General features: G+C 36.7%; 1 protein-coding gene across 2 annotated transcripts in view; it reads right to left on the bottom strand.

Annotated features, from left to right (window-relative positions):
* The window catches only part of ARFIP1 (ARF interacting protein 1), a 44,660-nt gene that overhangs the window by 12,719 nt on the left and 5,429 nt on the right, over positions 1-26,512 (bottom strand). The window contains exons 2-7 of one of the 2 annotated variants that reach the window (XM_031048802.1): positions 23,975-24,076; positions 13,462-13,576; positions 10,646-10,717; positions 9,100-9,209; positions 4,211-4,432; positions 589-746 (exon numbers count right to left, since the gene is read on the bottom strand). In XM_031048802.1, the coding sequence (XP_030904662.1) occupies positions 589-746; positions 4,211-4,432; positions 9,100-9,209; positions 10,646-10,717; positions 13,462-13,576; positions 23,975-24,067 (770 nt within the window). In that variant the 5' untranslated portion in view covers positions 24,068-24,076. Of the gene's footprint in view, positions 1-588; positions 747-4,210; positions 4,433-9,099; positions 9,210-10,621; positions 10,718-13,461; positions 13,577-23,974; positions 24,077-26,512 lie in introns of both variants that reach the window. The other variant, XM_031048801.1, reaches the window with a different exon arrangement.

Raw genomic sequence — 26,512 nt, forward strand, 5'->3', positions numbered from 1 at the left:
AGTCAGAATGGAACCAAGCATCAGAAAGGACAAGTCCAAACCTAGGCTTTACAGTACTCTGCCACATTCAAAAGTGACCTTCTCCAGAGCAGGAGACCCATTATCTACTGCTACATATTATTCACTATGAATTTTCTTCTTTATTTTCCCCTTTCTGACCAAGCCTGCAACTTCAGCATTAAAACTGAAGCGTGAACTGCATGTTTTGTGCATCAACAGGAGAATAAGATTAAATGTTTTTCAGTCAAAGAGATTATTTTATCTATTACAGTGTAGGTGGATAAAATGGTTAATCTTGCATGGTCATGCTGCTTAGAAAGCCACCTTAATCTAGCACAAGGGACTAAAATAGATGTAATTACTCCTAGAGCTAACAAGTAAAATTAAGTCTACAACAGAACATTTACAGAACATTTGAAGATATGTGCAATGAGATATTTAACTGTAAATCCTAATTATATGTGAGCTGTATTACAAGGTTTTCATCTGACAGGTTAGTCGGTCAAATACAAGGACTAAGATGATTCAAAGTCTGTAGTTTCCTGCAGATTAGTTTTTAATGAAAACAGCTAAACATAGAATAGCTACCTGGCACTTTCATACTGTTTCACAGTCAATAATGTATCCTCAATTGTTTTATTCACCAATGTATTCACACTGGCAATAAAAAAGTTAATAGCCCCAAGAAGAGTTTCTCCATTTTTAGCTAGAAGTTTCTGCGTATCTGCATTGTAGCCAAACTCCTCCTATAAACAAAGAGCAGAGAAAACAAAACTGTGTATCATTGAAAATCATAACATTCATCAGCAACTATATTAAACAATACAAACACACAGATGCAGCAGTTTTTTCATGTCTGTTTGGGTATGGTTATGATTAAGCAGGTATGATTTCAACACAATATTCAGTTCACAGTTTTTTATGAAATCTAACATCAGTAAACCCTGGTTTACAGTTCTGTTACCACACATGATGTTAAAGCCTATTTTATAATGTGAATTTTTCTCAACTTTTTCTCAACTTGAATGTTACGTAAAAATAAGTGTTAATGTAATCTTTACATTGTAATTCCTCAGGGTTTTAATCCAGCATCTCCCACATTAGGCAATACTTTAATACCCACAGAGACACTACTACATTAAATACAGTAATATGACTAAATTCACAGGGGCATACTGCATTAATTAGCTATTAACTTTTGTTCTTCCATTCTGGCAAAGACCATTATAAAAAACCTCAACATCTATCACAGTTTAATAGGCTGTAAATAATTGAAAAGCAGAGCGTTATAATGAATAGCAAATAAAAATCATAATGTAGCTAAGCCATAAATTTCAAAGGGACAAGGGTGAAATTATTTCCAAGGCATTTCAATCACATTTAGATATGCTTGTTCATGTCTTTTTGTTAACAGCAGTGTAAGCCTTGACCAAGTCTGCAAAGATTTTCCTAATGCATGGATGCCAAATGAGCCCAATTATTATATTCACGTCATCCATATGGCATCTTCATACTCTGCAGATGGGATTTCTCACAAGAGTACAATCTCTGGCTGCAATAGCTGTAAAAGACTAGGTTCATCATATTTGGAACTTGGTCTTCTTAGGCTTGCACACTGCCAACAACTGACTCAGAAGTGGCTTATTCTCCCAGTTTCCTTTAATCTGTCTAGAACACGAACAGCAAAGCTAAACATATTTCATGTCAACATTAACAGCCTCATGAATTGGTAAGAGTAATGGGCAATAGTAAGGGGAGAATCCTCTAGAACAGGAAGCACAGTCGAAGTGAGCAATCCAAAGCAGAAGGAAAAAGGAAGAGAACTTGGGGCAAGTGTTCATGAGCTAAACCCTGTCACCTTTGCTTTGGTTTTTGCTTGGGTGACACAAGCAATCAGCCAAATCACTACAGATTTTGCTGAAATAAAAATAACACAGTCTTTTTCAGCTGGTTTTGTTCTGATGTTACTATGTAATTAGCAATGTAAGTGCTAGCACAGGAAAGAAATAGGATATAGGCAGAGACAACAGCAGTAGGACCACCCTTTTCAGCCGTGTTTAGTCCCATCTCTTTTCCCTCCTATAGGCATGACTGCAATTAGTTTTCCAGCTGGTCTTCCTACACTACAGACCCAAGTGAGCAACATTATCAATTTAAAGGAGAGGGTTAAGGATGGGACTGCAGTAGCCTCCACACTAGACACCAAAACTGTCCTGCTGGTTTGTACAGTTTCATATAAAAGCTTTTGAGTTACGTCCATCACTTACGTCCATCACTTATAAAACAGACAGGAAATCCTTTCCATATCAGAAGTTTACACTCAGTTCATCCTCTCTGCACAGGTTAATTAAAATCAGAATTCATATGTCTATATAATTAGAGGCACATAAGCCTGGAACTGGGAGTTATCTTTATATCCAGATGAGAAACAGCAAAACATTTGCATTAAGTAATGCCTCTGCAGATATCACTCTGAGATCTCATTTTGTAATCTTGTATAAAGTAAGAAATATTACATTAAGAATTGGTGTGGGGTTTTTTTTGTTTGGTTGTTTTGTTTTGTTTTTTAAGGGTTATTTGTTTGGTTGTTTTCTGTTTGTTTGTTTAAAAAACTTACATACTGTTACCACATTAAACACTAAGGACTAACTGTTCAGAAATTTTACTTTTAGCCTTGCATAAGTTTTAGTGGCAACAATGCTACCCAAACATCCGAGAACAACAGGCCAGGCTACAGATGGTAATACAGTACAGATTAAACAAAGGGGAAACACAAAGAGGAAAGAGACAAACATCAGGCAAGTCTCCAAGAGGCAAAGGTTAGGTAACTTTTATTACAGCAGCAGAAACCTTTATTTGATTTTCATCAACAGCCCCATTCAATAATCTACACAAGAGATGAATGACTGAAACAAATTCCAAGACCAGTACAAGATGCTGAAAGAACCTGGAAGAACAGTTTCCCACTAGAAGTTACAAGCTATTCATGGAAAAAACCCAAAACAATCCACATTGATTAAACAAGAGCATGATGCCAGGTTTTATCCAAATTTCAGAAAAAATCCAGCTTCAGCAAATACTTCATCACAATCACTCAGTTCTGCCATGTGGTCATGCCCACATTTGTGTCAAGAGTAAACTGCTGATTAAAAACTTTTTAGCAGATTTAATTTCTTAGCTGCTAAAAGCACTCTACTTTCACAGATTTTCATCTGTCAGACTAATATTAAAAATTCCTGTACTCCAGTGCAGGAGTCTCAATTTTTTTCACATAGCTATCAATTAAAAGCTCCTCTATGCAAGCATGAACTCTACTTCCTCCCTTAAAACTTAATGGGAATGGACAATCATGAAAAGGGAAAAAATAGAGTTTTAAGTTAAATTATCACAAAGATAATTTGGGCTGTTTCAGCAGCTATGATTTAGGGAATCATTAAACCCCTTAAAACTGTTTTTCCAAAGGATCAGCAGCAGTATCAAAATGCTTTAGCTTTGAAAGTACAGAACAATAAATGTAGAAGCAAGCCAGCTACTATGCTTTGTATGCAACAACTACCTTCTCTCTTTACAGCCGACGGTTTTATTATCAGCAACAAATGTGCCAGTGTTACCTAAACTTCCAAACCAAGGATTCATAACAACCCAAGTGCAGATAGATATCTAAAGATTGCCTCTCTTGCTCAGAAGCTCCAAACAACGTTATGAATACAGATTAGTCCTATTAGCAGCAAAATTCTGATTAAAAAAGGACTTTGAGATGAAATCTCAATGCTTAAATATGCTACAGAAAAATAATTTACTCACATTCAATGTTCGCAAGTGAAGTAATGTACCCTATTCTACTTACTCCCAGGCATATTCCTCAAAGACACCCTGTAATTGAAATGACGTAACACTCTGGAACACTTTGATGACATTTCATTAGAAGCAAAATTATTAGTAAAATGCATCTTCCATACAAAGGAAAGTTATCAAGTTCTTGAGTCCAACCATCAACTAAAGGCATTTAAGAAACAATGAACTACAGTAATTTCAATAATTTCCTATAGTCTTAAGTGAATTACATGAGCTTTTAACACAAAGAATATGTAATATATTGTTAGCTATAATGTTTAGAAAAGTACTGCTAACTACTATGTACCCTGCACAAGTCAATTAAGGCTTATCTTCATCTCTGCCATTTCATTTTTTAACACTATAAAAGTCTTACATGAAGTTCCAATGATTTCAAACTCAGGTCAGCAAACGCATCTCCAAGTTGCCTTTGGGTATGTACCATCTGGAAGAGCTGTGTGGACAGCGTCTGTGCCAGTCTCAAGATATTTTCGTATTTCTTTTTGTTATCTCTCAATATATCTATTTGAGCTTCTAGTTCCAGATCTACTGTTCTTGAGCCACGACCCAATTTTTCAGAGATGATCTGCCGTGTACACTGGGGGGAAGGAGAAAGAACAAAAAAATTAATTCATAAAGAATCAAGTATATTCAATACAACACAGCATACACCCATTTTCTGCTTCAAGGGACGTATAATTACACACAATTCTTTCACAATCGCCCCTCCCAATGGAAGTTTGCACAACAAACTGAAAAAACAACACACTCTTTAGAAGTTTATCAGGACTCAGCAAGAACAGTTGGACAAGTCTCAACTCCTACTAAGATGAATATTCAAGTTAGCAAATCAAGAGCATAACTAATTGTTTCTCAAGTAAAAGAACACTTATCTCTTTTTAGGTTTGGTGACTCTCATTAAGTTAAAAGAAGCTATGCAGTCCACTGGATTCAAGTCAGTTAATGAGAGTATTACCAGTTTTGCTTAAAAATATTTAGTTAGTGATCTTTTGCACTCTTTCTACCAACCATTCAATTCCAAATAATCCATAATGTGTTTTCAAAAATTGTTATTTTGTTGGGTTTTCTTGGGGTGGGGGATGTAAGGAGATGATGGTTTTCAGCACCCTTTTTAAAGCTGACTAGGAAACTGGGAACTCCTACTGAGAAACACTCAGTATTTCTAGTACTATTAAATAGTAATTAAATATTAAATAGTATTACTATTAAATTAATTTCTCATTATTAACACATCTTTAAAATGGAATTGATCATGTCAGAAAGACCTAAAATTTCTTTTAACAAGTCTAATTCTGAACAGATTTGCAGTTCATTAACTCAGACAGCAGAAAACGTGCTTTTACAAGGCTGTAGACACTTTCACCCAGCCAATGGCTGGGACAGCTCAGGCTGCTACTACATTCCACTTATCTGTGACACCTTCTCTGTCAGAGATTTGAGTCCAACTTGGCAGAAAGCCTCCCAAGATACACATTGGGGTTTCCATTGACTTGGACATATGAGAAGCCGTTTGCAAAGCAGATGTGCCATACAATTTTGCTATGGAAAGCAGGAAATATTTACTGTTACAGTAAGTCCCTTGAAGTTAATCTGTGGTCCCAAGAGTTGAAGAGATAACCAGGTTACACATACAAAGAATTACTGCTAGAAACAGAATTACAAGGAAACAGAGCTAGTAGTGAATGCCAGAACTGCTCTGAAGCTGCTATTTTGTTAGGTGAAATAATGCTCAAGTCTGTCTTATATCACATTCCCCTAATACATTCCATCACTGCATTTGCCAGGTTTTCCAAATTTGAGGACTTCAGTTAAATCCAGTCCTTACTTACAACCAAAGGAGATACACATTTTATCTCCCAGAACTTTTATGCCCTTTCTAAATTTAATACACAAACACAAGAAAGGCTTAAGAATGATCAAACACAACAAATTGGCCATAATCACAAGCTTTAGATGGGAAGGTACAGACTATTTGGGCTACTTTATTGGAGTCAAACAATTGACAAGAAAGAGCACAGCTCATCATGTCTGTCAAGAATCAGAAATTTGGGAGAGCAAACAAATCACATCAAGACAGAATACAACACTACTACTACAAAAGCCTGCAACAGAAATTGCAAAATACAGTTTAGCAATAAGTGTGGTCAGAGCATAAGTAAGCATTTCACTAGAAACTATGGAATCAGTGGACAAATTTGGTTATTTTCCATGAAAGATGGAAAATACCCCAACCCTCCCTATGGAAATGAAAGAGAAAAATCTGGATCATGGAAGGTATAATTTTTGGAAGCAAAAATAAATTACAAAGGAAAGACTTATTTTCAACAAAGGAGTATGTGCTTCAGAAGCTACAGCAAAACACCTAAAAAAATCCCAGCAGTGATAAGTAAGAAAAAATAGTACTTGGAAAGACTTGCACTGCATGCTTTGTTAAACTGAGATGTAGCTGAACACTGAGACTGAAAAAGAGCAATTGACAAAGAAGATGCACCTATCTGTTTTGATTTACTCTGATTCTAAGCAGATTAGTACAGACCCACAAGCTGCTATATATTCTCACTAGCAAATGGAGAGAACTCATATGTGAATTCCATTTTGCATTGGTTTAAAGAACATTGTCCTGAATAAGACTACACTCCTCAAAAAGAAGTCACACAAGACAAAGTTTAAGAAAAGCTACTTCAAAGAAAAAAGCCCCAAAGTACACATACCAGAACTGTATTTTAAATTGCATGTTAAAAGGCAGACAGATGCTACTGAATTTGTCTCAGAAATAAATGTTCCACTAGTAGCCCAGTATTAGAGAGAGGCTTGTAAAACAGGTATATTGGTTTTCCTCCTTAAAAGTTTAAGAAAATGTATGAAAAACAAGAAGATACGCTTTTTATTAGAATTGCTGAAAAACAAGAGGAGTCACAACCTTCCTATGTCTATGTGTTTGCTAAACTGAAAACACCTTTTTCATCCAAAGGGGAGACAGGAGAAGGAGAAAGAACAGAACAAGCTCTTGCCATTAGATTATGGGAAAAAGGGCAATTTCATTTGAGGAAAAGTCACAGTTACTAGAAAGTGTAAGACTGGAGAGAGTAAGAATGGACAGCAGTTACAAATGCAACAGAATAATTCTACCAAGTTATGAGTTATGTGAAAAGACAGTCTATGAAAATTCATGGTTAGGCTAGACAGAAGAGCAGCTTTTTGTGATTTTTCAATTGGAAGCAGTTTTTTAAAAACAGAAGTGGGAGATAATAAAAGCAATTGTCTCTCATTCACAGAAACACACATGGAACAAAAAACAAGGTACCCAAGATAAAGGCATACTTAATCATCTCTTCACACATGGGTATAACTTCTGAATGTATCCAATAACATAGACTTCACAACTCCCAGTACAGACACTCTCACCAAGGAACTACTGTCAGATTCCTAAAGAACTTTCTAACAGCAAGTTTCCCCACTAACTCCACTTGCAGATGAACAATTGGTACATTGAATAGCATGGATTTCAGCTCAGAAGGGTTCAGCTGCTGACTCCCTACTACCAATTTACTCTTGCCCTTTATTTCGGCATCTTCCAACCTATGATCAGTTAGCTATTATGCAATAAGGAGCAGATTTCTTCCTACCTTACAGGAACCAAAACAAGCCAGTATATCCACACACTGAAATACTGTCCTTAATCAAATTAAATAGGCTTTTTAAATGTAACCTACACATAAAGTGTTTTCAAATGTATGGCATCTGCAGGGACATTTGCATAACAGTCCCTCAAGTCAGAATGTATTCACAAGCTCTCTGAACAATCCTATTCCTCCAAAAAAACCTGTACAGAAGTCAGTATGGGACTCCAGAAAGATAGTAGCTGATCTACCTCCTTAGGCATATTTGGAAAATGACAACAAGCTTATAGATTTCAAGAAAACAGATTAAAGTAGTCTTTGCTATGCTGTAACTGGTGGGATTCTGGATTTAGGGAGGGGGAGGTTTAAGCCAAGAAAGAAATCCAAAAAATCTAGACTTCGCAAAGACTACTGCCCAAAAACAATGTTCTAAACAAAAACATGCGACCACTTTTCCCAGCGTTTTTCACCAGTCCTCTTCTGTTGCTTCACATGTGTTTTCAATCGTTCTGTGATTGAGACATGGGGATTTTTTTAGTTTTGCTTTCTAAATCAAGGCACAAAAAAGACAGAATAAGGTCAAGTCCACCCTATTTAGTTGTGGTACAGCAGATTCAATCTCAAGAGTCAATGTTTCTTAGATAGCGAATATCAAAGAGTGGCTTCAGCTGAATAGCACGTGTTCTGATCAGGCCACAGCATGCTCCAGGAGTAGCTGACAGCCTTCTGCAATTACCACAAAATTTAGATGATAAGAAAAGCAGAAATTTTAAAAACTATTTAATTAGACATAAAGATGCAAACTTGTAACACAAAGAACAACATAAGCATTTACTAGTGGGTAAAATGTCTCCATCCCTGCTCCCCATCCTCACTAGGAAGGAAGTTCCTATCAGGACTTAAGAACACAGGAGGCATTGAGGCCTGTGTTCTACAAAGAAAGTTTTTTTCCCACAGGTTCATTTTTTCATGGTTTGATGTAGGTCCCACTGATGCACAACCCACCTGCCCACACTTCTGTCACTGAAGTTGCAGGCATAACAAAAAGCTATTTTTCGAAACTGGTCTTTGTTTAAAGCTCCTGACAGTAATGTATTCCCTGAAAAGCGTTCCTTACCTTATGGTTTTTTAATGAGTCACTTCTAGCAAACTGCTGTGCTTAAAGCACCTTTTCTTTTTCCTTTTGTTATTATTTTAACTTCATCAAATCCCAACTGATCACAAAGAAGCACCATATACAAAACACATAATTGAAGCAACAATTCCAACACTAAGAAAAAACAATCAGCAGATAGAACAAAACCAGCAGAACAGCAACTAACAAGTGCTGAAATCTGTATATTCTGCATGTTGAAGGGGACATTAGAAATGCAGTATTCTCAACCTTGTTAAATCTATAAAAACCTATGAAAGGTTTTCCACTTAAACCCAGGGATCTGAAAAAGTTTACAAAGAATGCTACACTTGGAAGAAAACTAAGCCTTCCTTATGCATCCTCGCTTATGCTCACTGTAACAACAGATTACTTTCATACAGTAGCACAATATTTGGGAAGCTTTTGACCAATCTAGTAGCAAACTCATTTCTAGAAAACACATACACACATACAAATCTGTCTGCTTACCTTGTAAGTGTTTAGGCTCCACCTTCTCACCAATTCCAGTTTCTCCATTGCTGGGTTCTTTACTTCATCTGCTAACACAACTGGTCCGCTCTTCTGTTGGGCTCTGCCCCCTATATCAGATAAAGCAAACCTTCAAGGCCTTGATTTTTGCTTGTTTGTTTTAAAGGGGTTAACAGCAGGTATGGAAGATTTGTGCAATGTCACATGCAAAAGCAGAGCAAGGTGATAGTAAGAACTTCAGATGAATATGCAGATTTTCAAAATCAGCTCCAGAAAGAAAGAATTATTTGAAAACTAATATAAAACCTGTATGTGTATCTCACAATTTCATCTAATAATAGGCTGAATAAAGCTTAACTGAATGCACAGAATTTTACTAACCAACCTTAAACCAGCTTTTTAGACATGTTTATTATCTTCATCTATGTTTTAAAATTCCAACAGTTGGACACCCTCTTGGATTTAGCCAATGTAAAAGTCTGTTTACAACCTGCAGACCATTACATGACAATTACTGGCATATAAAAACTGTTGACACAAAGTACAGTAAATTTCAAAGCAGATTTTTTTAATCTTTTCCAATGAACATCATTCTTTCCAGAAGATGTATTCAGCCAATACTTATTTATTTCAGCTTTATTAGCTAATTGCATTAGGAATAATTAATTCTATAAACCACCACCATAAAAACAGCAGTGAAGATTTACAGTCATAAAACATCTAGGGCAAATTACCACACATTAATTGCCAATACTTAGCATTCTCATGCTAGTATGGGATATCGTGGGATTCTAAGTTTCAATTTTGCAAAAGTATTTCCTAGTGTCCTAAACAGCAAGCACCGCAAAGCACTACCACTTTTTAAGTAGTATTTTTATTTATTCTTGCACAATTTTGACTATTCCTGCTGCTACTTAAAGTCACCTTAGCCTTGCTGGGTGACTGCATTAATTATGTAAACAGGTGTTGGAAAAAGGTCTATACAGATGCCTCAAGATACTCCTTTAGCATCAAGCTCTACTATGCTCTTTACATCTTCAAAATGCTGTGCAAACATTAAGTAATTAATCCTCTCAACACCCTTATAAGGTGACTGAATAGGTTTTCTCCTTTTATATAGGAGGAAACAAAGATGTTAAGTAATTTGCCCACAGGCACAAATGAGTCAAGTGGCAAAGGGTGTTGTGAATACCTAATGGCCACCTCATATTCAATTCTACCGGAATACGTGATCATTCTGGCAAAAAACAGACAAAAATTTCAGCTTAAATCTTAATGAAAAATTTTAGCTACTCCCATTTTAGCTATCATTTGTTATTAATATTTGGTAATTATAGAGCAAAAAAATCAGCATACAGGAAGGAAAGCAGAGGTTACTTAGTGAACTGTTAAAGCCAGAGAGTTACCAAAAATCCCCGCAAGTTTTATTTCCAACTAACAGTAAATCAAATTATTAGAGACATGAAGTAGTTAGTACAGTGTCAGCAGAGACAAGGGCGTTATCCATCCAGGGCTATGATACCTGTGGGAATAATTAAATCACAACCTTGTCCAGCCAGTCTGCTAGCTGCTGCACTGCTAGGAGATATAACAGATGATTTGGGTGACGCTGAGGAACCTGAAAAGGGGACATATTTAACCATGAAAATCCACCTCTTGCCTTAGAAGGTAATGTACACTTTCACACAGACAGATCTGGGGTTTACTTCGGGTGTGGGGAAGGCTGCTGTTTTGTTTGCTTGTCTTATTTTGGGGAAAAAACCCACAAAAACATTTGCTTCAGCAACACATTAATAGAAGCATTCAAAGAAAAGTTGCTGGAATTCGATGGAAATGCTTTTTAAGAGGTACAGCTGTTCATATGAACTACTTCAAGTTTTCATGAGTTAATCTTTTTCTCTAGGTCATTACTGTCGAACTGTTTCTTGTAACAGTAATCAAAATACAACTGACAGCTTCATCAGTGAAGTATGTACCACCAACAGAAAATTCCATGGAACATTGTTATATAGAGTTTCCACAGCTGAAACCTCCTTTTTCAGTTCTAGGTAGATTTTGCTCTGCACTGTCACTGAATGGTAAATCACAGCAGTAAGGGGTGAAGTAAGCTCTGAAATCTGTGCCAATTTCAGATATACTTGATTAACATCTGCTCCTAAGTCCGTGTAAATACACAGCAATAAGCTATCCTGAAGATCATACAAGCCATTAGCTGTTAAGGAGTGTAATCTCCTTCCCAAAAGAAAGATTCTACAGCATTTGTTTGTTCTCTTTCAAAAAGAAAAAACAGTAAGCCAAAGTGACCTGCTCCATGTGTGCTCTCTAAGCTGTTCTAGCATTATGCTTTTCATAGCTTTGCCTTCTTTCCTATCACATAAATGTGAAGTAACATTCTTCTACAATTTTCAGGACTTATAAAACCAAACAACCAAATTAGCTTTTCCTCTGTAGTAATGTGTAGGCATTATACAAGAAGGAGCTTTGATTACTTTTGTTGAGAGATTCTGAGATACATCAGGGCTGATAGCATGCTGGAAGAAAGGAAATCAAACCTAAACTCTAGCAGTTTCAGCAAAATTTAAGCTACCAGTTCCACAAAAAATATCACTCAATGTAACTGAATCAAGAATCAACTTCTGCCTTTTAAACATACTACAGAGCACTACTAACATGGGGTACGTGACTCCAATGACTTGGATCCAACAGCACAGAAAAGACAAGACCGAAAGACAGCTCAATTGCTGTGTCCTTCTGCAGTGATACATTGCATAAGAGCTGCAACTGGATTCATCCAGGCATAAACGTTTAACTGCAAGATCCTGCTAAAGGCCTAAAGACTGAATCACTTCAGCAAGCGAGCCAAGACAAGCAGTTAAAAAAATAAATCCTTATAATTTGACAGATTATTTATTAATGCAGCCTATGCATGCTTCATCATTCAAAATCTCCCAAATCTTAAAGGCCCTTCCCCTCCAGTAGTGCCTGCTTTGCATTCAAAAATGAAGCCCTGATAAGGACACTCAAACACAAAACGGGATTTTTAGAAATAGGGCAATCTTTTTACTTTGGTCTATCAATTCATAAGAAGTCTGAGTTTCTACCACTTCTCTCTCTCCAAGGCAGAGCATTAGGAAAAAATATCCTTGGAGGAAAACCACGATATTGTTAAAAGTTACACACCCAAAGCTCATAGTTTGTATACATAGCTTTCGACAAAACATTTGAATAAATGTATTAGTGCAGCCTCAAACACATCTTCAGACACTTTTTCCACTACAGACTAATGCACTTGACAGATACAGAAGTTATCCTGCCAATAGAATGCAGAAAGGGAAGAATGGTGAGCAGTTTACCATCTGCCCAGTTTTTAGCTCAATATTTTTCTGATTTCAAAGACTTAAAGAAACCACAGCATTCACTTTGTAATATATGCAAATACAACATGTAAATCACTGTTTTCAGAAGCACAGAATTTTAACAAACAGGAAAAGAAACAACATGTAAATTCAATCTATGGCTACAAAGAGACATTTTCACAGCTGCTCATTTGAAATCATTTCAAACCTTTCAAATTCAGAAACTGTTAAAGCTACATAATTCCTTAAAATATCATTTTCACATACTCTATTATGACACTCTACTGTTTTTAGACAGGTGGGAAACACTGACATTACTGGCTTATCACTTTGTATTTCTCATTGGTTTATACTAACTTAGATGCTCTGAAATATACATTAATACTTGCACAGTGAATTAAATATTAATTACCTAAAATCCTTCTGCTATAAACAACCACAACTCTGTGCTGAGAAAATGAGAACAGACATTTTTTCGTTAGTTAATGCCTGGAAAAACAGACCAGAAGCATTATTACTCCTAACAACCATAAAGTAATATATGCACCATAACAAAAAAAAGACAGACAAGTCTCAGGGGCAAAGAAGAATTCCATTCATTAATCTCCTCCAAGTGAACTGAGTATCAAGAAATAAATAACTCCACAGTCATGTTCCAAATGAGAACAATACCTGCAACATTTAAATAAAACTTCAATGCAATGTAATAGCAAAATTCTCCTGTCTGACACCATTTCAAGGTGCTCAATGACCTCCTTTCCTGTAAATGTAGACCAACTGAACACTGAGTACTTTCCACTAGTCCCCTGACAGACACTACAAGTGCAGCATATATCCTCTATTTTAACCCAGCTACCAGAGAAGATAAACCAGGCTGTCACTAATGCACATCTCAATGTGCTCACTTACACCAAGATGCTCAAAGCAGCTAGAGGGCATTGTCCTCCTGTCAATATCAAAATAAGTCCAAAGATTTTAAATCAAAAAATAAAAAAAAAAAGGGTACCTTTTCCTGGAAATGATCCTGCTTCAACGACTCCCTCTTTGGTGCTCTCAAAGCCATGAGATGTTATTTTGGTTTCAGAAAGTCCAAGTTCAACTGGTAATGAATGTTTCAAGTCCTTGGAAATATATGAATAAAATTGGAAAGTCAATGTTTAAGAAAGATAAAAGTGACTCAGAAGTATTATAATGCAATTCTAGCAGCTCTCAGACAGGCACTTTTTGCCTTTAGCCTGGAACATCTTCACTGGTGTCACAGCATTCTACTGCAATGCACAAATAGAACATAAATGAACAAGAAACACTAATTACAGCCTGTGTATTTATTCTGGAATATTTTTTTACTGATGAACAACCAGAATGCCATCTCTTAGAGCAGCAGTTACCAAAAATGGGGCCCAAAACATTTGTATGTAGTCTGAAGCTGGTCCAAACAACCATATCAGTTTAATAACATTTCCAGTTAAAAACTTACAGGGGTACAGAATGACCCAAAACTAAGTGCAAACAACATCTTACAAACCAAAAATATGTAAGAAATTATCATAACGTTAAAGCTAAAACAAACAAACAAAAGGCATTGAGCAAGAAATAGCTTCAAAATTCACAGCAATCTTTATTTCTACCAATAGCACACGAAATCTCTCTAATATTTGATATGGGAGAAACATCTAAAAGGCACTATCATTTCAACAGCTTCCTTCTGAGCACTGAGTCAACATCTCACAGCACGAAGTTGCCATTTGCTTCTGTTTGCTTTTGAAGCCCATAGATCTAAAGTTGCCCAAGATCACCTTTTTTAACTTCTGAGAGACAGATTAAGCAGTACAACCAATTTTCAAGCAAATGAAGTCTTCACAAAAACCCAAGCAAGGCCTAGTACTGAACTATGAATTCATACACCATAATTCATATACCATCCTAACACCCAGTTCTGCTATCTCACCCACCTCTACAAATGACTCCCAAAGGTTTCCTTGACTATTATTTCCAGCCATCTGATATTATGGAATATACTTAGAGCTTTAAAAAAGTTCCAATATTCAAAGCATTTTAAACCCACTAATAAATAAAAGCAAAAGCTCAGTGAAAGACTACTCGAAGTGAAAGCAAAAAATTAAAACATACTTCATAAAGCATTAAAAAAATTGGAAAACTGGCAGTTTCTGGAGTCACGTACTCTTCTGCACCCCCTCTGCTTCCATACAGAGGCAAAAAAGATCACAAAGCAATAGTGAAATTTGCAGAGGAAAAACTATATGTAGATTTAAGATGTCAGTGTCTGAACACATGCGTTAACTATTTATGATATATGCAATGCTCCTAATTACAAAGAAAACACAAGCTTTAAAATCCAATTCATGTTTGACATATTACTGTAGTTGTTCCATGCACAAACCAGAAGCAAGCTAGTGCCTAAACATGATACTGCCTAGAGGCTCAGATTGTCAAGAAGTGACTTTGGATCACATCCCCACAGACTCAGTTAGCTGTCTCTAGTTTAAGACAAACTCCTGGCAGGAAAAGGAAGAGCTATAAACATATGAATTCCAACAGAACAGAAATCTTGTTGACATTGAAAACCCAGGATGTTACTGTAAAACAGAGCAACCTACACCTATAGCTGTACTTTCACTCATATGGAATACCTATTTAAGAATAATTAAACTGTATTTATGTATCTGAAGCATTATACCAAAAAAAATCCAAACAAACAAGCAAAAGCACACTGAAAACCCTCAGCATGAATAACAAATAATAGTCACATGCAGAACCTGATCTCACAAATTACGTGCATCACAACACTGGATATATTAGTGTTGTCTTCACAACTGACTTAACACTGGTGCTTCCATTTAAGTACTTGCAGTTGGTGGTATGCCTCTACTTCAACTTAGTTTGGCTAACAGAGTCCACTTAACTCTAAAAGTAGCAAGTTACTAGGAGCTGAAAAAGCAGAGAGACTTGAAAGAGGATAACCAAACTGGAGAGGAGATGTACTGAGTATTGATTTAATAAAAAGGACACGGCACCCTTTTTTTTCCTGAAGGCACCTTGGCACATTGTATAGCTTTTAGAAATAACTAAATCTGTAGCCAAATAAACATAGACAGCTAACCTGCTGAAGCACGTTCACAATAGGAATCTAAGCAATCATCTGTACTTAAGGTTAAAATGCAGAACATCTGCTTTGTAAAGACAAAAGTTTATATCTCAACTTAAGCATTTGTACTACTTATGTACATTCAACTTAATTCTAATTTCAAGCTAAACACAGGCTGAACAAACTACACTTAAACCAGTTATCATAACACATCCATCTCTTAAATAAAACCCTGATATTTGGAGCACAGAAATTATTAAGATCTACAGTTGTGTTTATATACACATCAGGGTATTTACATAAATATACACATATGTATGTATATGTATACAAACATACTTGTTTGAGGAGAGCTATACTTTGTTCATTGGCAAAAAGGCAAAGTCCAATGTAAAGAACTGGTTTCAAACCCATTTTAAACATTTATATTAACCAATTGAAATACACTCTGCTGAAAAAACACAGCCTTGCACATGAATTTAAAAGAAAGATTTACCATTTGTTGATGCATACATGACCAGAATTGCCATCAAAGTCAGTGATCATCAAAACACTACCTTTTTGTTGTTTATAAACATACAGGTTACTGTTCAGTGGAGACACACTTCTGCATGTAAGCTTCAAATTTTAACACGTCATTCTTGCAACATGTTTGCTGTTTTATTTTTTACACAAAGGTAGATAAACAGGAATAGCCACCCAAAAATCTGCAGTCATTCTGACAAAGCCATCTATTCCTTCAATAATTTACAAAGAATAACTTAGAAACAGCCTTAGATTAAGAAAAGACATGCACAAAATTTCACATTCCTGAGAAGGTATTACAGTACTTAAGATTTTAGAGTGGTAAGAAGGCAACATAAAGATTTCTTTGTTCCCACCAAATGTAGGTCTGCTGTTGCAACAGGGGAAGTGAAGACAGATTCCCCTACTATAAGGTGACTGTACTTTGACTACATATTGCTTTTCTAGTTAAGAGAAGAGTTTGATGATCACAAGATCTGCTTTCAAACTCTAAGTGACTTTTCCCCTTCTTCATAAAAGGGAAATAAAGTCTTTAGAATTCACCAGAATTTGCTGATACATTTCAAACTCACAAATTTGTTAAGGGATTACCACGACCTCCTCCCCTCCCCCAGCTTAATTCATAATTTCCAATTTTATGAGGCTGAAAGCCATTGCACATTCATGCAATTATCAGTTAGCAGAACTATTTTTAACATGGTAACTTCACTGAGATCCAGAGCTAGAGGTATAAAAATCTTACAACTCAGATTTCCAATAAGTCAAAAGGTTTGATTACCTGCCCTATTTTTAAGTCCTTTAGCACACTAAGAGCTCAAAGCAGCAAAAGCATAAAATAAAGGGACACAGAACAGCTATACTAGCTTACTTAGGTCTACTCAAGACTGTGCAAACCTATATTGCACAGAGCATTTTAACCACTTTAACCCTCTGTTAAAACCTCATTTTAATTAGTGCAAGTCACCATATTAAACTAAACATATTTTAGTAAAGTTAGCCTTATTTACATTAGTCACAGGGATATTCATCAGTTTATTATACAGATCACCTACATGAACCAGTAAGGATTTTTGACATATCAATCCTGTTAAAACAGCAGACACAGCAAAGGAGTTGCTCAGAATGCATGCTTATAAAGAAATGTTGGTTGGGTTACAGTACTATTATCCAAAAGATACTTCCCATCCATGCTACCCATAATAAGCTAAAATGAAAAGGGGAAAGATAACAGAATTGCATTGCTTCTTTATCTGTAGAAACTTACTTTGTAGATACAGGAAACTAAGGCAGAAGTGAGCAAACAACACTATTCATTTCTTAGTTTTGTCAGTCCATTATAATGCATGACTAAGCATTATCTTTTGCTTAGTACCAACAGGAAGTTTAATAGATATGGTTTTGTTTGCCCTTATTACCTTGAATAAAAATGTTTCAGAACCTCCACACCACTAGCTAGTTCAAGTAGTCTATTAAAAGTGGAGCAACTAAACTGGGAACAACATATGCTTTTTTATTTTTTAATGATGGATGACATTTTAAATAGAACTACTCAAGTCACCTGCAGGAAAAATTTGTACCACATCTGATTGTAAAGCTCCCAATTTAAAGTTTTAAAGATTACAAGTGCCATGAAACAAAGTGTTATGTAGATAGACATAGCATCTATCCAGTAAGATAACTGGCCCTCAACTTTAACTTCTTATCCTAACTTGTAGAGCTGCATGTATGTATTCAGCATTTTCTTCTTCTCTTTGATCTAACAGGTCACTCAGCTCCTATTTTACATGAATTCAACTACTAAATCCTCACATCAATATAAATTCAAGCATAAAAACCAAATGGGAGGAGAGCTTCAGCTTTATTCTATGTTGAAGTGGCAAACAAGACAGGCTGACAGATTTTTTCTGCTCTCCAATACATTGCTCTTCACTCAGAAGTCCCTTCTACTTTATCCCATTTGACTTACCTATATGTATATGAAGTTTTAAATTAGCATCCCTTTTACTTTCCTCATTAACATTCATGTCTTTAGTTTTTAAGACTGTATGAAGCAGACTACTTGGCAACAAAGACTGAATTTTTCTTGTTTCATCTCCTAGAAACAGTTTTGTAGAACTGACACACAGAAATATACTTTAAATATCTCTACATTAATTAAAATATCATTTCCCAGCGTAAAATCTAACCACGTTAAAAACCTACGAGATGGACTCACACGGTTCAGACAGAATGGGAGTGACAAGGCTTGGCATTTTTTTCAGAAGGCAAAAGACAAAAAAGAATTAATCTTATCTATTTGTGCAGGCTGGCATTACAATCACAGAACAAGATACTGAACACAAAGTCACCAGATCCCAGAGCTTATTTCATAATTCTAAGAAGATCAGTTAAAGACTCACAACAAAGGTTAGTTCTCTTTTGCAGCCTAAAGTTTATTACTGATATTACATACAAATGTTTAGTAGCAGATTTGTCCCCATAAGAGTACAAAAACAGCCAGAGAAGACAGTCTATACTGAAAATAAAAGGAAACAACTGGAACAACAATTTCAGAGAGTCAGAAGAACTTCATACTGATTTTGTAGAATAGTTTAAACATAATAACTTACAACTGCCTGAATACCTTTTCAGGCACAATGAACAGTTTCCTGATTAATTTAATTTATTCCTATACAGCTTTCACACTATATGGCACTGTATTGAATTAGGAATAACACACTTCCTCACTCCTTCCCACAGTCCTCAGCTCCAAATCCCCTCAGTGACATTAAAATCCCACTATTCTAATTACATAATTATAATAGCATGTGAGGAAAACTGTTCTCAAAGTCAAGGGTGAAAGAAATAAACCAGTGGAGAACATAAACCAATGAGACTTTTTTGTATGTTGAGTTTTCTTGCACAAAGCAGTAAGAAAAACATGTTTGATTAGGAAATGCTGAAGTCCTCTGTTATTAAGACAGACTAACAAACATGCAAACATTGGCAAATGCTTTTATACACGAAGTTTTTAATGTTTAAGTGAGTTCAACAGAGCTTGGAGAGCTGAAAAGCACTGGGTCAAGCTTTTTTGTAATGAAAGGACACATATTTAATCCCATGATGTTAGAAACTACACCCTTTTTAGTTAAAAAAGTTTTCTTCCATCATACAGGCAGGTCAAAACTTGTCAGAATTCCACAGGCATCTCTTATTATTACAAACAAGACCGAATTAGAATGTAGCGGCATATTTCTGAACAAGACTTCACAGTTAGGCAAATGCTTATTTAATTTACCTTATAAATATGCTTTTGATTCTTTTTCTTAAACATAAGGAACCAAGATGATGCATCACATAGTGCTACAACACATTCCCACAAGACTGGAACTAATATGCTTCCTTCTGAAATGACATTATGGCAATCTGTGCTGTCTGATGCTCTGCAAAAATAATGGCATTTTTCTTCAAAGAAGGAGCAACCCTGCTTGCTATTTCCAGGTTCAAAAAGAAAAATTTGCACTGCATTGCCTTGCAAAATTAAATACTTCTCATGCTTGAGTGTATACAAATACTGCATTTGGCAGAAAATAAATGTGCCTTTTCATGCCTGAGCAGCTTACGGACGAGATTCTGATGGAAGTACTAAACAGAATGTGAGAAGAGAGAAAAGCTTAGTTTTGTAACTGGAGAACTCTGAAGAAGAGTTTGTACAACTATCCCTTTACTCAGTTTATCAAAAACATACAATCAAAGCTGCTCAAGTGTTTGTCACAAAATAGCTGAAGAAGACCTAATTAAAAAATAGAGAAGAAATAGTGTTTCATTGCTTACATCTGAACTGTACATCATCTAGAAGAATGCCTCCCTGATGAGAGCAGTAAGAAAACGAGAAATTAAGATAACTTTGTTGCCCAGCTTCCCAAGAAGGTAACTGAAGTCAATATATTGGAGTTCAAGTGTTCTATACTGTGCCCACATACTCTTCCCAAGCACTGTGGTAACAGTACAACATAAAGTGGTAATGGTTTATTGCCTCTTTCTTAAGCTACCTCTTAAAAACCAGTATTTGGCTTGCCATTTCCATACGTCAATAGGAAAAAAGACCCTTGAAAACTTGGCACAGAAGTTTTGTGGTGCAATGCATACTGCTTTAGGTTAAAACAAAAAATTACCTGGCAGTGAAAAAAAGAAATTGTAGCATTAAGGATTAGAAATAACAAACACAAAGCAAGATTAATAGAAACTAAATATTAGAATTCAAGACTACCAGATTAGTAAACAGACCTAGATGTTAATTCCAAGAAGTTTGTTTTCTGTATTTTGTTTATAAGCAGCCTTGATTATCACATATTCTGAGTTTAGATCACACATGCAGGTGTTAACTTGTACATGACGGTTAAAATAATTAAAGTGCATTTCACCTTCATTGATCTCAAAATAAGCATTATAAAAATAAGTACAGCAGGAAACTCAAATATGGTTGCACAGTATAAATTTCCTGCAACTTGACCAAGTATTTGGCAAATTTTTGTGAAAGTGGCAGTCTCAAAATATAGCTGACTCCAAACCAGCAAAATTATTTGCATGCCAGCAAAAACCTACTTCAACTTTTATATGGGGCCACAGACAAAAATCACCTAACATTTCAACCTGCTGTAGAAAATTGTGATAATATTTTGACTGAATAAAGGCTCTGACCCAGTCAACAAGAGCACAAGTTTCATTTACTGTAACTAAGAAATAAGTACTACACTGAAAAAGCAATTATTACATAAGGAAAAGAAAACTTAGCAGCATCAAACCATGGCAGCATCAGGATCATCAGGCTTAGAAATAGTAAACCTGTTTCTCTACTTGCAGGTGAAGCCAAATTCATTACCACTTCAAGGTGTACTTCTGTTACCCCCTAGACACAGGTACATCTTTATTGACATTCAGTCTTAATTTTATTTCATTAAACATTTTTACATTATGTTACTGGTAGACCTTAGTTTAATGACAAATCTTAAACATAAGCTTTCCCTCACTGCAGTGCTATTTATAAAATAATCATGGTCAATTCAGCAGAAGCAGAAAAAATGCCCACTGGTAAGTGCAGTATTTTTCAGTAAGAGCCCTAATATGGATGCCTTTCCATCTCACGAAGCTTTATACTTTACAGCCATGCTCCCTATACAGCTACCCCGAAAGCATAATCAAATGGCTTTTGATGTTATTTTCAGAATGTATTTTTATTTTTAATATTTTAAATACATATTTCTACATATTTAAATTAATTTTAGTTATAAAGATAATATCAAACATGTTTTAAACTATACTCTTAATATATATTTAAATGCTTGCTTTTCTGCTTTATGAATAAAACTGCTGCTTTAAAAATCAGTATCCTCAAGGCTTAGAATCAATAATTTGAAATTTATACACTTGATTGTGCATTACGGAGCACCCAAAACTTTACACTGCTTAGCTTTAAAAAAAAACTTGCCACTATTAACACAACTTTCAGACAAAAAAGTTATTGCAATGTTCAATACCTGCTTTGGGTTTTTCGGTAAGCTTTAACAATAACTCATCAGCTTTGAAGGAGTTTTTCCATTAAAGCTAAAACCAGAAGACAAAATCAGGTAGATGCTTATTTCACCAATATTCAGGACGTTTATGTCATTTATTTTTAAACTGATGAAGTTCCCCACCTCTAATCAGGATTTTAGCAGAACAGAATAAGATGTTGAAGCTCTTATCAGTATTTCTTTTAGAAATAATCCTTCACTGCAAGTCAGCACGGGATTGTTAAAGTTAGATATTTCCTTAAAATCTAAGTCTCAGCAAGTATCAAATATATGTGGACAATTAACTTGCCTTCATATTTCCAACTGAAATACAAAATAAAACCAATCCCAAATTCCATAAACTGTACCACAGCACCCTCTGCTGGACAGCAAGCACGACAAGAACTGATAGTAAAATATATCGATGTTAAGGGAAAAAACTCAAAATTACAGACAGATGATCATGGAAGTGTAACTTCTTTTTCTAACACACAACAAATCAGATGTCATCCATACAGCATACAGCAATACCGTAGTGATTTTTCGGTTTCAACCCAAGTTGCTTCTTTCCTATTTACAACTTCAAATCAGAACGTGACTTTCTTTACCTTTAGGCAAGTTGCACGCAAACCTAATATCACTTAGAAGTAGCTTGCCCTGAACAATTTGATACTTATGCATAAAAAATTTAGGCTTTAACAAGTCCTGTGAATTCAGGCTACTGAGTCTCTCATTTTAAAAATGCTTGCTGTCCTATTTATGACTAAAATTTTCTGATTAAAAATCAATATCCTCAACAAGAATGTAGCAGCATTCTTGATTGTGCAATACAGAGCACCCAATTCTTCACACTATTTTATGCTCAGAAATATCTGCCACTGCTAGCATGCCTTTTATACAAAATTGCAATGTGCAATCACATTATCATAGAATCATAGAATAGTTAAGATTGGAAAGGACCTCAAGATCATCTAGTTCCAACCCCCTTGCCATGGGCAGGGACACCTCACACTAAACCATATCACCCAAGGCTTCATCCAACCTGGTCCTGAACACCGCCAGGGATGGAGCATTCACAACCTCCCTGGGCAACCCATTCCAGTACCTCACCACCCTAACAGTAAAGAATTTCTTCCTTATATCCAGTCTAAACCTCTGCTGTTTACGTTTCAACCCGTTACCCCTTGTCCTATCACTACAGTCCCTAATGAATAGTCCCTCTCCAGCATCCCTGTAGGCCCCCTTCAGATACTGGAAGGCTGCTATGAGGTCTCCACGCAGCCTTCTCTTCTCCAGGCTGAACAGCCCCAACTTTCTCAGCCTGTCTTCATATGGGAGGTGCTCCAGTCCCCTGATCATCCTCATGGCCCTCCTCTGGACTTGTTCTAACAGTTCCATGTCCTTTTTATGTTGAGGACACCAGAACTGCACACAATACTCCAAGTGAGGTCTCACGAGAGCAGAGTAGTGGGGCAGGATCACCTCCTTTGACCTGCTGGTCACGCTCCTTTTGATGCAGCCCAGGATACGGTTGGCTTTATGGGCTGTGAGTGCACACTGCTGGCTCATGTTCATTTTCTCATTGACTAACACCCCCAAATCCTTCTCCACAGGACTACCATGAATTTCCTTTTTGCCCAACCTGTAGCTGTGCCTGGGATTGCTCCCACCCAGGTGTAGGACCTTGCACTTGGCATGGTTAAACTTCATGAGGTTGGCATCAGCCCTCCTCACAAGTGTGTCAAGGTCCCTCTGGACGGCATTCCTTCCCTCTAGCATATCAACAGAACCACACAGCTTGGTGTCATCGGCAAACTTGCTGAGGGCACACTCAATTCCACTGTCCATGTCAGCGACAAAGATATTAAACAAGACTGGTCCCAACACCGATCCCTGAGGGACACCACTCGTTACTGATCTCCACCCGGACATTGAACCGTTGACCACAACTCTTTGAGTGTGACCATCCAGCCAGTTCTTTATCCACTGAGTGGTCCACCTATCAAATTGATGACACTCCAATTTAGAGACAAGGATGTCATGTGGGACAGTGTCGAATGCTTTGCACAAGTCCAGGTAGATGACATCAACTGCTCCACCCCTGTCCATCACTTTTGTAGCCCCGTCATAGAAGGCCACCAAATTGGTCAGGCAGGATTTTCCCCTAGTAAAGCCATGCTGGCTGTCACCAAGCACCTTGTTGTTTTTCATGTGCTCTAGCATGCCTTCTGAGCTTCAAAGGAGTTTTGCCATTAAAGCTCTAGAAAACTATGTCAAGTGCAGTCTGTTATGCACTGCATTGTAACTTTAGCATTTCTGATAATGGTACCTTGTTAGACAGCAAACAAAATTCTTACCCTGTTAAAGCTGTGCTCATGAGAATCTTCCAGCTGTCCATTGCTAGTCACAGGAATTTCTGCCGCTGAGTTTTTGGGAGACTCTTGAGCCATTGCACCTTCCTACAGTATAAGAAGAAACAGGTTAGCATTTGTCTTTAATTTCCAGTGAGTAATCTATATGAAAATACTTGATGTATAGGTCTTATGACAGCTGATTTTATTTCAAACTCCTATTTTTAATATTCTGATATACTAGGTCTGTATATATTCATTTAACCACACGCCCAAATCACATTCATATGCTAGCACAACTCAGAGAAGTAATGGAAAGCTTCAAGATCCAAGAGAAAAGAAACACTAAAATTTAACCCATTGATAAGAGGGTCAGGGGGTGCCAAACAAAAATGAGACATGGGGCCAGACAAATATTTTCTACACACACTTGACATGTAAGAGTATTTTATGTACCTCAAGCTGTAAAATTATGAACTTGGCTAAACAAAAAAACCCCAAAAAGCCACCAAGAAAAATGGGAAAAAAAAATCCACCAAGATTGTACTAGCTAAAACTATAGGAAGTAATGATTCAAAGCTTCAAAATAGTTTAACTTGCTCATTTTAGCATAATATAGTGCCACCTTCTGACTGAACTGTTGGTATACAACTCTTATTCAGCCAACAGCAGTAAATCTGAAGTGAAATGCAGAAACAAGAACTTGAAAGCACTGATGCAATTCAAGAATCAAAGTTACTTTCAAAATGCAGCTGCATTATGAACAGTAGCAGCAGCTGTGAAACCACTGCTTTCAAGAATGACCTAAGGTCTGAGACATTCTCAGAAGAAATCTACACCTGCAGAGGGTGTTTACAGGCACCTTAAGAGGGAACGGCACCATAACACTCTCCAAAACTAAGAAACCAAGAATTTCCAAATGTTCAGGCTTACATAAAAGTCACCTGCAGTGCTCAAACCAGCCCCTACACCTGTGCCAGACTGACAAGTTACACCATCAACAAGTACCTGAGAAAAGGGTTTTTTTTTCCCTTAGAAGTCCTAAAAAGGGAACAAGCTCTTTTCAGTCAAAGGGTCAGAAGAGGCCAAATGTCTGAGATCACAGCTTTTAAAAAATTTCTGCAGAGAGAACAGATTTCAAATCACTTAACAACACTGAAATGTCAGCACAGGCTTACACAGCTATTTTTGTTCTTTCTGCAAATTGTCAGGAAAGTGTCATGGGGAAGTCCTATACTGTCAGGGGATGCACTTCATTTGGCAGGGATCACAAAGCTGCATCTCCAAATTTAATTAAAGGCAAAACGAATATTTGCCTTGGATCCTTTTCATCAAGAATCTCAAATAATTTTGCTAATATTGTACACTGATGTTTATGCATTTCTTCAGAGATATACATGCTCACACATATGTATACATTTCTGTAGTAAATGAGAAAGCAAAAATTCATCAGCTTCTCTGGACACCTTATAACATCTAAGACAAGTAGGAAGCAATACACATTTTTTAGGCATTCTTACCCAAGCCAAATCTATGTACCAAGTTCACAGAAAGCAAAATACAACTTGCTGACTTCAGTTTCAAGTTAGGTATGCACTAAAACATTATTTCCCATTGCTGAAAGAATGACATTTCATTACTCTGCTTTCCAAGCCCCTACTGTGAGCTAGTGTCCCATCTCCCAGTGACTCACCTGATTGCACTGTAAACACATTCAACTCACTAGCCTGGCAACAGACCTTTCCATCAGGTTATTTTTCCCCACAGTTTCAGTGAGTTGATTCAGTTTGCAATGAGGCCAGACAAGCACCAAAGACATGAAATGAGCAGCTGAAAAATGGAAGTAGGGTAAACTGCTAATTTGGTGCAGCCAAAACAAGAAAACATCACCTGCATTTTAGTCAACAGCCAAAGCTAACACTGCTGCCAAAAACAATTCCTTGGCCTTTTTGCTGCCCTTTACCCCTAACTCTTCCCTCCAACAGCTTTCCCCATTCCCCTACCTGCTCCCTGGGCAAAACCAATGCATTTGTACAGACAAAAAAGACTGCAGAAACACTGCATGTTAAAAGAAGATGCCCAAGGCTCAAAAACAGGATAGGTAATATTCCCGTTCAAATTAGTTCATCACACAGCTCTAACACATGCACCTATGAAACAGAAAGTGTGACAATGCAGTAAGAAACTGAGAATGAAAGACTGCTTTCAGGCACAGCATCAGCTTACTTCTGCAGTGCAGCATCTCACAGAACTGTATAATAGGGTTGGAAAGGACCTTAGGATCATCTATTTCCAACCCCCCTGCCAAGGGCAGAGATGCCTCACACCAGACCATGTCGCTTAAAGCTCTGTCCAACCTGACCTTGACCAAATACTTACTCTAACTGTAGTCTACTGACAAAACCAGCAGCCATTTATCTTTGCCTCTGGATGCATGTTCCTGCAACCTCACACAACAATAGTAAGCTTACTGATCTGAGATGAAATTAAACCACCAAACCACAACAGTACTTCTGTTGAAACACTGAGTATGATTGCTGAATC

This window comes from Melopsittacus undulatus, chromosome 7 (genome assembly GCF_012275295.1).
Source record: "Melopsittacus undulatus isolate bMelUnd1 chromosome 7, bMelUnd1.mat.Z, whole genome shotgun sequence".
Classification (NCBI taxonomy): Eukaryota; Metazoa; Chordata; class Aves; order Psittaciformes; family Psittaculidae; genus Melopsittacus; species Melopsittacus undulatus.